A 14699-nucleotide genomic window follows, 5' to 3' on the forward strand; every position below is an offset into this window, starting at 1 on the left:
ATCTGTTTAATTAGAGCATTTTTTTCTTGCCTCACGCCTGTTTTTTTCCTAAACTCAAGATCAGTGTTATGTTTCATATTGCATTGAGATCTGCAAGTTCGGGATATTCTTGCTATTCTATGTTAATGACTATCAGTGAGGATCCTACAAAGAAATCATACTTTCTACATGTTGTACGCCATTCAAAAATAGAGGCTGTGAGGCAAAGTGCCAGTACAAAGCATGCTGGGAAGGAAAGCCTCTGGCTCCTTAGTCTAACAGTGTATTTGTTTCTTTGACTCAGTGAACCCTTGATCTGACAGGGCACCCCTTTTTTACTTCATTTTCTCTCTGTAGGTTCTCAGAGGAAATATTTTTTCGTTTAAACTCATGGTTGCCATGTTGTCTTTTTAAATTGTTTAAGATTTTTTTAGACAAATTTTCAGTCAAAAAAGCAGGTCTGTTATGCCTTATTGGAGGTAACTAACATGAGAACTGAGGTATTACCACCTACTGAAAATGATTCTCAAGATTTGAAGATAGTGTTCAGCGATCCCAGTAGATGAAGTTCGTGGTGCTGGAGGAGTCGGCGGAGATGGTGCTGGCGTCGTGCTCTTCAATGGCAAGCAAGTCTACGTCAACCGGTGTCTAAACTGGTGAGAATACCGAGAATGATGGGATGAAGGAGTTTGTTTTCTCTCACTGGATCTTCCTCTGTGGCAGTTCTTAGAGTGAGAGATTTTTGTTCCAGAAGAAGGAGTCCTGTCTGTCTTTTTTCTTTGTTTTCTTCCTCCTGGCATAGGTTCTGCAGTTTGCCCGATCTTTCAGGGCTCAGAAATTTCTGGGCAAAACTCACATTCATTAACTGAGTGAGAAGCAGTCAGACCACATGCTTAATGTGGGCCTGAAGAGGACTTTCTTTTGCCTACATGCAGGGCACTTCACAAAAGGTAAAAGCATTCTGAAAAAAACAAACAAAATCACCACATTTGTTCAAAAAAAATGGTGACAAATGTAATAAAACCTCAAAGTTGAATGAGGTAAGAAATTAACTTTCAGACTGAAATGTTAAAGAATAAACTGTGTAAAGTAACCCAGAGAGTGTTTCTAAGATCCTTTCAGCATCAGCTAGAAAAAAAAAAAAAACTGAGGCAAACAGCCAGTACAGTGCATGCTGGAAAGGAAAGCTTCTGGCTCCTTAAAGTAACAGTGTATTTTTTATTACACTCCGGTGAACTCTTGACCAAACAGTCCCCCCTTCTTTTTTTTTTGTTTAAACTTAATCTTCTGTCTCTGCAGGTTCTCAAAAGAAATGTTAACCTAATGGTCGCCTTGTAGCCAGGTGCTGCATTGTGGTCTTTTAACATTGTTTAATAGTTTTTAAGACAAAATGTCAGGCAAAAAAGCAGACCTGTCATGCATTATTGGAGGTAACTCTACAATAAGAGACCTGAGATATTACCTCCTACTGAAAATAAGTTTAAGATTTGAACATAGGGTGTTCAGGGATCCAAGCAGATGCAAGGGAATATTCTATGTTTGGGACACAATGCAGAACTAATCATAGTGACGTCATGGAATGTAGTCTGAACAGGGGGAAGTCAGTGCAGGACAGTACACCTCTACCCCTGTAGTATTTAATAAGCCAGATACTGGATTATTCTAAATGTTAGTTGTTAGAAATGGGGTCTTTGGTTGACAGTCAGGTTACCCCCTGTTCAAGCAAGGACCCTCACTCTAGTCAGGGTAAAAGAGAATCACCCTCAGCTAACCCCTGCTTACCCCCTTGGTAGCTTGGCAGAGCAGTAGGCTTAACTTCAGATTGATAGGTGTAAAGTATTTGTACCAACACACACAGTGACTTAATGAAAACACTACAAAATGACAACACAGGTTTAGAAAAATAGGAAATATTTATCTAAACAAAACAAGACCAAAACGACAAAAATCCTACATACACAAGTCAAGTTATGAATTTTTAAAGATTAAACTCAAAAATTGCGTTTAGAAACAAAAATGCTTTGATGAGATGTTAACATGGCGTAGTGACGGAGTCGTTCCCAACAAGCCGAGACCAGCAGCGCCGACACGGAGTCGTGTAGACCCCCAAGTACAGTACCTTTGGTGAAGAGTGAAAACAAGCCGATGCGCGAAGTCTGGGATCGCGGCGTCTGTGCGTAACGTTGAGTCCACGCACTTCAAGCGGCGTCGGTCACGACGTGGTGCGGCGACTTCCACGGAGTCGCGGACTTCAGCGGGGCTGCGGCGGCATCAGGCCTGCGAAGAGCGTCGCGTTCCAGCGGAGGTTACAGCGTCGGGTGCAGGCGGCGTCACCGGATTCAGCAACGGCGTCGGTCCGGAGTCGTCCGAAGTCGATTTCCTTGGATTTCTACCAGCTTTCCTTTCAAGGGCCCAGGGACTGGATAGGGCACCACTTGTCAGAGCATGAGTCTCTCCAGAGACTCCAGGTGCTGGCAGAGAGAAGTCTTTGCTGTCCCTGAGACATCAAACAACAGGAGGCAAGCTCTAACTCAAGCCCTTGGAGATTTTCTTCACAAGATGGAAGGCACACAAAGTCCAGTCTTTGCCCTTTTACTCTGGCAGAAGCAGCACTGCAGGAAAGCTCCACAAAGCACAGTCACAGGCAGGGCAGCAATTCTTCCTCAGCTATCAGCTCTTCTCCAGGCAGAGGTTCCTCTTGGTTCCAGAAGTGTTTCTAAAGTCTGTAGATTTGGGTGCCCTTCTTATACCCATTTTAGTCTTTGAAGTCACCTTTCTTCAAAGGGGACTCACACCTACTTGTGAAATCCTGCCTTGCCCAGGCAAGGCCTCAGACACACACCAGGGGGTTGGAGTCTGCATTGTCAGAGGCAAGCACAGTCATTTCAGATGAGAGTGACCACTCCACCCCTCCCTCCTAGCAGAGATGGCTAATCAGGAAATGCAGGTTACACCCCACCTCCCTTTGTGTCACTGTCTAGTGTGAGGTGAAGAACAACCCAACTGTCAAACAGACCCAGACAAGGAATCCACAAACAAGGCAGAGTCACAGAATGGTTTAAGCAAGAAAATGCTCACTTTCTAAAAGTGGCATTTTCAACCACACAATCTTAAAATCAACTTTACTAAAAGATGTATTTTTAAATTGTGAGTTCAGGGACCCCAAACTCCACATGTCCATCTACTCTCTAGGGGAATCTACACTTTAATCATTTTTAAAAGGTAGCCCCCATATTATCCTATGAGAGAGACAGACCTTGCAACAGTGAAAAACGAAGTTGGCAGTATTTCACTGTCAGGACATATAAACCACATTACTATATGTCCTACCTTATCCATACACTGTACCCTGCCCTTGGGGCTACCTAGGGCCTACCTCAGGGGTGCCCTACAGGTAAGAAAAGGGAAGGTTTAGGCCTGGCAAGTGGGTACACTTGCCAAGTCGAATTTACAGTGTAAAAATACACACACAGACACTGCAGTGACAGGTCTGAGACATGATTACAGGGTTACTTGTGTGGGTGACACAACCAGTGCTGCAGGCCCACTAGTAACATTTGATTTACAGGCCCTGGGCACCTCTAGTGCACTTTACTAGGGACTTAACAGTAAAACAAATATGCCAATCATGGAGAACCAATTACGTACACATTTTAAACAGGAGCACTTGCACTTTAGCACTGGTTTGCAGTGGTAAAGTGCCCAGAGTAACAAAAACAGCAAAATCAGAGTCCAGCACACATCAATAACCTGGGGAACAGAGGCAAAAAGTTAAGGGAGACCACGCCAAGGATGAAAAGTCTAACATTAGTTTATTACTGTACAGACACAGGACTGGGCAAACAGATACTTCAGGGGGAATTGAAGTGTGGGGTGGTCGGCTGTTGTGAGACCATGTTTTAGTGTTACATTCATTAGAGTCACAAGCACACTAAACCTTGGGATGAAGATTACTTAAAGCACAAAGCGCTATGATTATAGACACAAAGTACTATTATATCATGGAACATGAATTAACTGAATGATACAAATCAAGTGAAGGGCATTACTGAAATATCATAGAATACATCTCCTGGTGGTGATAATGCTTCAACACACCACCTGGGTATCAAAGGTAACCTATTCTATGCAGAAACATTTACATGCTTGTTTTACATGTAGGTCAATTATTCAGCCATACTCCTAAACAAGACCCTCCAGCAGAAGGCCATCAGCCAAAAGCAGATTCCCAAACGAGGACCCTGCACTGTGACTATTTGCCCCTGCCCTCACCCCAAAAGAAGGCCATCTATCTGAAGTTTTGTGACACTCAAATTTAGGACCAACAGACCCCAGGTATATTAAGCTATTGTACACGGACCTCATGGTGAAAGCATTCATCAATGGTGTCCTGTCGCCCTCAACACCCTAGAGAGAGAAGCATGTGTCAGGGGTGTCATGTTTCATTGCTATTGTTCACATTGGCAATCAAGCATGGATATGCATGGTGGCTTGGTCCAGGTCTGGGATGAGGGGGAATGGAATGTCAGTGTGTCCCTATACATCTGTTACCGTAGGTGGTTTGGGCAAAGACTCAAGAAAACCTTAGGGAAATTAGGGATGTTATACAGCCTGGTAGTTAGTCAGGGCCAATCAGTCATTTATGCATTTACAGGGAGGGGGAGGCATATAATGGTCAGTCCCAATTAGTAGTAGTATAATAGTTGTAAATATTTAGGAATGCCGGCAGCTGGCAAACCCTAGTTAACCTGGAAAAAAGGGCACACTAGCCAGGTCTTATTTGCTCTACAGCATTGTTACGAAATTGCACAAGGCGTCTTCCCACAATGGCAAACAGACCAACCATCTCTCTCCACACAGTCGAAAGATACCCATCTCGGGGTGCAATAGACATTTGTGATCTGCCAGCCGTCGCTGGCTGAGCTCGTCTGCCCTGCTGCATAAAGATCACCCCAAGTGGCACACAACCTGGAAGATGCCCTGATGCTCCAGACAACATCAGAGGCACATCATCTCTTGCACAGAACCCCAAACCACCCTGCTTATTGCAGTGTCACATAGCAGTAGCATTGTCCATGAGAACCTGCACCAACCTTTTCCAGAATGGTAGGAAGGCATTCAGCGCCAGGCTCATGACCTGCAGTACCACCAGATTTAAGTGGAGCCAAGTCTCTGCCACAAACCAGAGTCCTCTGATCTCCAGCTCTCTCAGATGACTTCCCCATCCCAGCAGGGACACCTCAGTCACGGTCAGTTCTGGGTGGGGAAGGGAGAAGGGTCTGTCACTGGTCAGGTTCCAAATGAGCAGTCACCACTGCAGATCTTGTGCAGCCTCCTCCAAAACCTGGATGACATCCAAAAGATTTTGTTGGCACTGGTCCCACAGACTACAGATCCCGATGTAGAGCCTGCATAAAACACCTGGGGAAGAAGACAAGCAGCATGCAGGAGGAGTAGGCCAAGAAGCCAGAGAGATGCTGTTGTAGAGATCCAAGATTGAAACATCAGGATCATAGCCCGAATGTCTTGGACTCATGGCAACAAAGGAAACACCCTAAACTGAGCATGTCCTGACCAGCTCCTATAAAAGGAAACCTTTACGAAGGGGTGATATTGTCTTATTGATCAATAACCCCAACAATCACAGGATTTTTGCTGTTGTCTGGAGGTAGTCCACAACTGCAGCAAGCATGCCTTTAACAGCCAGTCACCGAGGTAGTAGAAAACTGGAATCCAACCTCAGAAGACGTCAGCGACAGCCATCATTATTGTGAACACCCCAAAGGCACTTAGAAGGCCAAAGAAGAGCACAGCAGACTAAAAAAATGCTCCTGGCCGACCTTGAACCACAGATCCAAGGCAACTAACTGCCTGGATCCGAGGCAGATAGAACTCTGGCCAGTGTGAGCATTTTGAAATTGTCCTTCCATAGGAAGGCATTCAGAGGCTCTTCAGCACAAGGGAATAACTCATCCATACTTCTGAGACTGGCACCCTCTCAATGGCCGCTTTGGCCAGTAGCACCTGCACTTCTTGCCGCAAGATGGAAATGTGTTCCTCTGAAAGCCGTTCTGATGTGGAAGGAAGCTAAGGTGGGTCAGAAAGAAACAAGAGGACATACACCTGGTGGAAGATCTGGAGGATCCTTTCAGCAGATGTCACAAACTACCAGCTTGGGAGAAAATGTTGGTTACTACCTCCCACAAGGTGGTGGTGCGCTCCGGAGGGCAAACTAAAGTGGCTCGAGGGGGATGAAAATACAGGGACGTCGGGGCTGAGAACAACAGTGTCCCTGGTGACCAGAGCGAGGTCTGCTTTAAAACTGTTCACAGACAGAAAAGGACTGGGTTAACTGCTGCATTGGTTGTGGAGCCTGGCGTTGTCTATACGCCAACCACCTGGAGTAACCTTGTAAGAGGCAAATTGATGAGGAAACTGTCGAGCATGTGTGGAAAGGCCAAAGGAACGTGAAATCCTTTGGGTTTCTTTAAAGCATTCAAGGGAAGATTCAGTCTTTGTGCCAAAAGAGGCAGTACCCATCCAAAGATTTTTCAATAAGGTATGCTTGCATATCCAAAGAAAAGTCTGTGGATCGCAGCTACAACTTGCAATGGAGCACCAGACTAGTGTCCACCACTCACTCCAAGCAATCAGTAGTGTCAAGGCCAGCCCAAGCTGCATATTTGGTAGGATCCTTGCCGCCCTGAAAGGATTAAGCCAGAGAGACTCAAAACTCCTCCAGGACCGCCAGCAAGAACTTGTTGGCCTGGTCTCAGAGGGCATGCGTATGATAGACTAATAGGCAGAAATCACTGACTGATATCTATATGCAGCTGGCCTAACAACATTTGGTTCCCAATAAAGGACACTTGTTTTGACTTCAAAAGAAGGTAACTGTAGGTTCACCAGGACCTCAGCTGCAGGTCTAATCACTATTGCAAATGAAGCACTTTCCTTCATTGGGCGAAGCCATCCTGTATCAGGGAACTAACAATCCCATTTTTTTTTTTTTTTTGCGGGGGGTAGGAAGGGGTGCTGTACATATATATATGTGTGTGTGTGTGTGTGTACATTTACACACACACACACACACACGTTACAGGGACATTATTGTAGGAAGCTGGCCCAGTGTGTGGTGGACACCTATGGTGTTACACCTTAAACTGGGACCAAGCAAACCCCTATTAGTGTGCGTTACAGCGTTTAGGCAGCCAGGGCTCGCTGTGGTGAGCAGCCAAATCTAGAAGGCATGTGATGCACTTGCAACACTGAAGAAGTCACACAGTCACTTATAACACACGAAAGGAACCACAGAGTGTTGCAAAAATAAAGGTACTTTATTATAAACACGTCAAACTAGACTACCATAGGTATACTTCCCACAGGTAAGTAATTAGGAATAACAAATTAGCAAGAACCCTATAGAGGGTCCAAACTATATGCTAAAATAAATGGATTGCGAATGGGTAACCCCCACCAGAGTGTATGGTGTAGTTAGACAATCACTGGGATAGAGTGAACCCCAGAAGGTAAGTATCTAGAACATTTCCAGCACCCAGGTCCAGAGAGGTAAGTTACCCGGTTTTCCCATAGGCTAACACATGGACGTCACATTTGGAGATTGCAGGAAGGGATCAGTGGAACCCAAGGGCAGATTCCAAGATTTCAGGTGAGGAAGACCTGCAAAAGAAGGGGACAGAGTTCAGTCCACACAGGAGTGTTCAGGTAAGGCAGGAGCCAATGCCCACCCTTCTGTAGCTAAAGATCAAGGTTGAAGGAGATAGATGAAGTCCAGCTGCGGGGTTCAGGAGCTGCAGAGGAGTACCTGAAGTTGCCTACAGGCTGTCCCTCGACGGCCGCCAGATTGTAAATGGGTCAGTGGTCAGAATGGCCGCCAATGAGCACAAGAGGAGCTGTAGAAAGTTTGCAGAGCTGTGGAGGACCAGGCACGTCGTGGGAGACTCGACCCTTGAATGAGAGTCCAAGCTGACCCTCAAAAGACAGGAGAGCCAGTATAAGCAGTCAGAGCCCCCACAAGCAACCCACTGGCAGCAGGCACCGTAAGTCACAGTAAGGCCCAGTCAGCACAACTGAAGAGGAGTCCCACATTGCTGGAGCAGCAGAGAGGAGACTGTCCTTGTAGAGGTAGAGTGCGGGAGCCAAGGCTACTTGAAGACAAAAGATCCCTCTGAAAAGGCGTCAACAAGCCTTGGTTGCTGCAATAGCTGTGGTGCCCAGGGATTCTATCCCGATGGAAGATGCAAGGGCTCATCGTCTCCCATGTTGGACGGAAGGCAGAGGACCCAGGGGATCCCTCAGAATCACCACCTGTGTTGGAGAATCTTTGCAGATCTGGAGGACAGAAGATCCCACCAGCTAGCCGTCATTACCTTAGGTGCCTGCAGATGCAGGGGAGTGACACCTCCACTCTGAGGGAGATTTCTTCTTGCCTCTTGGTGCAGCTGATGTCTGCTGACCCCAGAGAATGCACAGCTGTGGAAATATTCCAGATTTCTGACAGGAGCCGTGGAACAATGTTGCAAGAAGTCTTCTCAGGTGTTGCAGTCGTTTGGTTCCTGTGTTGGCCAGCAGCGGTTCCGGAGGCCAGGAGCAGAAGAGGTCTTGGCAGAGGGGTCCTGATGGAATCCTGCACGACGAATCTGGGGACCCCACCCTCAAGGGAGTCCCTAATAAACCAAATCGGGGGTTTGGTCACTCTCTGGAGTGACCACCTATCAGGAGGGGTCTATGACATCACCTACCTGGCCTACCCAGTCAGATGCTCCCAGAGGCCTCTGCACATCTTGTTTCCAAGATGGCAGAAACAAGTGGCCACCTGGAGGAGCTCTGGGCACCACCCCTAGGTTGATGCTGGACAGAGGAGTGGACACTCCCTTTCCTTTGTGTGTTTCGGGTCAGAGCAGGAACCAGTTGTCCCTGGACTGGTGCAAACTACATTATGCAAGGAGGGCACCAAATGTGCCCATCAAAGCAAACTGGTGGTGAGGGAGGCCACCCCTCCCCAGCCCTGTAACACCTATTTCCAAAGAAGAGGCGGTTGCACCTATCTCCTACAGGAAATCCTTTGTTCTGCTGTGCCTGCTTGAGCTGGTCAAGTAGCAGGAGGGCAGGATCATATCTGAGGGGCTGCAGCAGCGCAGGCTGCCCGCAGACCCTGGAAGACTGGCAGGAGCATAACTGGGGAATGCTCTAAGGAACCCCCCCGAGTGCATGAAATCATGCCACCAATACTGGAATCAGTATTGGGGTATGATTCCGACATGTTTGATACCAAACATACCCAGGTTTGAAGTTACCATTATGTCGCTGGACCATAGGCAGTGGCCAGTACATAGCTAAAATGGCTTCCCCGCACTTATGAAGTCCAGGGAATTGGAAATGGCGTTCGTGGGGGCACCTCTGCTCATGCGGGGGTGCCCACACATGCAGGGACCTCCATACTGCCCTTTAGGCTGAAAGGGCCTACGATAGGGGTGACTTCTTGTGACCTGTAGTGAAAGGGTGCATGCACCTTTTCACGCAGTCTGCAAATGGCAGGCCTGCAGACAGAGTTTGCATGGGCTTCGATAGGTGGCATAATACATGCTGCAGCCCATGTGGGACCTCTGGTGTACCAATGCCATGGGTACCCAAGTACCATATACTACAGGCACACCGGTATGCCAATTATGGGGTGTAAGAAGTACCAAAGCAACTAAATTTGGAGGAGGGAGCATAATCGCTGGGGTACTGGTTAGCAGGATCCCAGTGAAAACAGTCTAAGCACACTGACATCAGGCAAAAAGTGGGGGGTAACCATGCCAGAAATAGGGGTCTTTCCTACAGTTAGGCTCACATTTTAAACATACAAAACATTAGAAATTCACCTGTAAGTTATCTCAAGTAATACATCTCTCGTGCACCACCACATACAATGAGGTGCAGATGGAAGTAGCAGAACACAGGAAATTTTGTTTTCAAGGGACTGCAGCTATGTAATGCAGTTGGGAAGCACACGTTTTTGGAGTTTAACTAAGTGGTGTACACATATTTAGCTCTTCCAGTCCCCCAGGGCCTTAACCAGGATCTTTAGAAATTGATTTCCTTTCTGCAGAGCCACTGACATGCATGTATGTCAACTTTTTCTTCAAGCAGAAAAGCAAGAAACTAGTTTTAGAGTGTGATTAGTTGTAGTCAAGAGTGACATCTCAATGAAAGTCCAAAGCAGTAAGTATCTCTCAGTAGCCCTGGTAAGGTGGTTTGAAGTGGACACTTTCTCTTTCGTTGCTTCTTTGAAGTTCTATCTGCTCTCACTCAAAATTCCACAGATTTCTCCATGGGAACTCACCGGGTACAGGAACATCTGCCCAAAAGAGAAAGAGCTATCCACTAGCAATTATACCTTGAATTCGTACATATCCTCGCCCCAAAGAATCAATCTTTAACCTCTCATTTTTAGAAGGAAGAGAAGGAAATGGCAGACAACACAGCCTTGTTTAGCAGCCAAGAGTCCTGGAGTGGAGTGTCTCGGAGAAGAAAGAAAAGGGTCTGTTAAAAGGGTTTGTCCTTTTTGCTAGGTTTTATTTAAACTGATTTGGCAGAAAGGAATACAGAAGGCTTTTATAGTCTACTCAAGTAAACCAAGGACTAAAGCAACAACCGGTCTGGTGTGAAGCTTCAGGACCAATGTATCAAAAGGTTCAGACACCTCATACACAGAGGGGTCGGCCTCAACAATGCGCTTCTTTGTCACTTTGTATGTTGGTTCTCAAAAAGTAATCACATTACATTAAAAAAAAAAATTCTAAATGGTAGCATCCTAGTGGTGAATCTGCCCGTATCATCTATAGGTAGCGTCATGAGTTACAAAACGTCTGTGGAAGGCTTAGAATGAGCGAGAGTGCCTACTGGAGGCACTAACCTTGGTATTTCCCGAAGGGAATGAACTTCTATTCTTTTAATAAATATCATTCTTTCCCATATCTCCAAAGATAATGCCAGTCCTCTGGGTGATCACAGGCGTGGTGATCCTCTGCTTCCTTCTGGAGGATCTTTCAAAGCAGCACTTACACCCCTCTTGACTTTGCTGAGATCTGTTACTATTGGACTAAAGGGAGAGGCAAAGCAGGCAATGCCAACACCCAAACAGGTTTACAGGCGGCAGTTTCATCATTTTTAGGATAGATGTAACATCTAGGTGCTGGGAAACCTGTAGATCTTCTGCTGTAGCCAGGGAACTGTCCTGATCCCCTTTAAGGAATGTCACTATGTCAGAGAATGAAACCTCAACTTCAAAGCCGTTCAAAATAAACCCCCAGGGGATACTTAAACACCAAACAGCAAGAGAACTGGACAGTGAAGAATCTCTCGACATCAAGCAAGTAGTGATGGACAACCTACAAGCTGAACGCTTCACCTTCAACCATTGAAGAGAGAATGCCTGGGCATCCCAGGGGCATGAAGAGGGTCTACCCTGGTCAAACACAGGGGAGGTGAGGAAGGTGCTTGCTCTCCTCCCCTGCTGGCGCTGACGACCAAGAAGGAAGCCACCACACTTCCATATGAGATGCTCTCTCCATGCACCGACAGTCTTCCTGTATGGCAGACAAACATACTTTTATTTACAGCTCCTATCTGTAAGCCAGATGCCACACTTATTATTCCAGGACAACTTTCTGCACCTTAAGAGCACTTAGCAAACAGTCACTACGGCCACTATGCAAATAGGCTGTGTGGAGGTAACTCCAATAAAAAAGGAAGAACAAATGGCAGACTTAGTGATGCCAAAAACTTTTTACCGCGCACGTCAAGCCAGATGGATAAAACCAGGTACAAAACATTAAGGTTTCATGGAAACTAAGATTTACAAGAAGGCTGCTGCTTACATCTCACTTTAGCACTCTTTACAGCCTATGCTGGAGACTGCATTTCTATTTTTGCTTTCGAGCTCAAAAATGGTAGGAGCTGTGGGCTTTCAGTCAAAAGTACATTATGCTCGAATTAATTTATCGAACGCATTTCGTAAAACCAAGAGAAAAGACATAAGGAAGACAAGGCATGCCACTAAAAGTCCCCATGTTCCGTTAATGTATATTTCATTTTTATTTATTTTTTTAAGCGTGTTATATTAAATGTCCCGGGGATCACGCAGGTGCTAAAGATGCTCAGCTGGTAATGGATATCAGAAAGAATCCTATGATAGAAGACGAGCATTTGTACAACATTCACATGAAGAAACTGGTATCAACAAGCAATGTGAAAAGGGATTAGGAATGCGCCAATGCATGGTTTGCATTTCTGGTGTTCTGGCGCCCTCCAGTGGACTTTACACGGTAATTAGTGACTTTTACCAAGACTTCTCTTTTTTAGGAGGTTAACTCGATTTAAATAACTTTTAAATGCCTTATCAGATTTCCTATATTTGAACTAGTTTTATTATTTAACATTCCCATATTGTGGTCACTGCAAGTTATTCTGTTCCATTAAACAATTATGGTAGCTCTGTTATGTAAATACCTAAAACAAATTCCGGAAATTGCTCTGTGGCTTTAGCATGGCAGCCGAAGGTGACAATGGTACTGCTTACCTTCCAGTATTCCATGTTTTGGAATGAGTGTTTAGTTGGAGTTCACATTGTGGGTTGTCGAATATGCCAGGGGTATTTTCCCTTCAACAATCAGTTTCAATACCGCGTGATAGTTTAGGAGTTTTAAACATAACAGTATGTATGCAATTTTATGATTTAAGTGCTTAACGCCCAGTTAAGTTAATGTGTCAATGTAAAGATGAAAAACATTTAATATAAACAAATTAAAAAAAGTAATACTATACCTTATGTGGCCACCAAATATGTCTGTAATTAGTGTCTTAACAAAATCTGCCTGTCGAGTGACTGACGACTTGTTGCGGGGTCCGACCTGCTCCCACTCATCCTCGCTTCCTTCCCCTTGCTCATCCAGCAGGTGCAGGTGGTCCTCACCTCCTGGCTGAGAGTCAGGGCCGTTGGAAACTGAAATGTCTGAGACACAAAATGAATGAAAAGTGTGAGGAAAATAGCACCTCAGTAACAGTCAGCAGATTACAAGTGCTTCATCACATAGCATTACGTGAGTAGGGGAAGCTATGATTAAGTTTGAGAAATAGGCTCAGAGCAGAGAGAACGAGCAATGTCAACAGGCTATCAATGCACTGTCAAGCCAGACCTAAAAATCCATGCGCGTTAATAACTGGCTTCCTCCCATCTGTGGTGCTGCCACAGAAAAGCACCATATATATATATTGTTCTCCAAGACACCGTTATAGCATTAAAGAGATGTGTGTGCCCCTGAAAGTTCAAGCTCAGGCAGCTGCAGCTGGATAAGTAAAATAACAGCTGTGTGGCAGGCAAGCACTATTTTGTGGGAGCACACAACTTCTGCTCAATCAAAATATGTACTCCGGTTTCCCAAAAAGTGGGAGGGGCAAAAGCCCCCCTCGGGGTGGAAATAATAGTCTGGTGACAGCTTTGCGGTCAAACAACAAGCATTTGCAATGGAATCGGTCTCACTTTATTCAAAAGTTAGAGTTCTTAGCATTGAAAATGGCATTTTATTTTTATTGTTTTTTACGGTCCGGACTCCATGGTTTGGACACATTGTAATGGTGCAGCCGCCATATGTAAAAAGCGCGGCTTGCCACTCTGCAACAATTAAAGGATCTGGAATGCCTCATGCGCTCCACGGAAAGCTGCTCGAAGATGGAGAAGGTGTGGCGCAAGGACTAGAGCTGCCGACTTTGGAACCGAGGGCCCAGGTTCAAGTCAGGTGTCGGCTCAACATCACTTATTCTCCCCGTGCCTACAAAACAACTACTATGCCCTTGTGCAATGTCGCCTTTATACCGGCCATTCTGGTGTTAAAGCCTTTGCCCAGACCCCTTCTGAGTGTTGATTGCACGTGTAGTGCTACCTTGAGAAATCCCTTCATTGTGCAAAACATCCTGGAAATCCTTTACATACAATTGTACAGGATGTGCAAGAGTGATGAAACCAGTGCAGCGTTAGCTTCAGTTCCTGTTGCTGAAAGCATTTGGCACCAGGGCAGCGATGGAATAAATTGATTGTGAATGCGTTGCTAAACCTCTATAACCCATTTACTGTTATTAAGAAATAATTCTACATATGCAATAGAGGCGAGAAACAATTTAAATGCCGCTCGAATAACTTTGGAAAACACCCCATAAGGATTGTGCTTTTTGCGGTTTGTTAGCTAAATAAGAGGAGAGGAGTTGGTTGAAAGTGTCATCTTTCACATTTAAATTGATATCATGGCTAAAGGTTTCTTAAAATGTAAGCAAAGTAAAATAATGAAATGCAGTTTCTCATTCATTTTCTGGTGTAATATTTCAGTTCGGAACAGCATTTACACCAGTGCATTTTACATAAGCACTAAGAACGGTGGGAATTAAAAGGCACTTTTTTCCTCTCACCGGTGCTTTTTGTAGAGCCTTGGATAACTGCACGCAAGCTAGTTATTCAAAGCTCTGCATGCAACACTGGGATCATAAATGCAAATTAGCAGAAGTCGAAAGCAGTGGAACGCCACGCCACTAAACAGTGTTAATTCACCCTGGTTAAGTGTTTCTTAAAGTGTAAGCAAAGCAAAATAATGAGATGTAGTTTCTCTGTCCGGACTCCCTGGTTTGGGCACATTGTAATAGCGCAGCCATCATATGTGAACAAA

The 14699-nt window shown here is 45.3% G+C and overlaps 1 protein-coding gene across 1 annotated transcript in view; it reads right to left on the reverse strand.

Annotated features, from left to right (window-relative positions):
• Positions 1–14699, reverse strand: part of USP10 (ubiquitin specific peptidase 10) — a 285739-nt gene that overhangs the window by 103590 nt on the left and 167450 nt on the right. Inside the window, exon 10 of the mRNA XM_069216238.1 lies at positions 12811–12997. Within this exon, the coding sequence (XP_069072339.1) occupies positions 12811–12997 (187 nt within the window). The remainder of the gene's footprint in view (positions 1–12810; positions 12998–14699) is intronic.

The sequence above is a fragment of the Pleurodeles waltl genome, chromosome 12 (genome assembly GCF_031143425.1).
Source record: "Pleurodeles waltl isolate 20211129_DDA chromosome 12, aPleWal1.hap1.20221129, whole genome shotgun sequence".
Lineage (NCBI taxonomy): Eukaryota > Metazoa > Chordata > Amphibia > Caudata > Salamandridae > Pleurodeles > Pleurodeles waltl.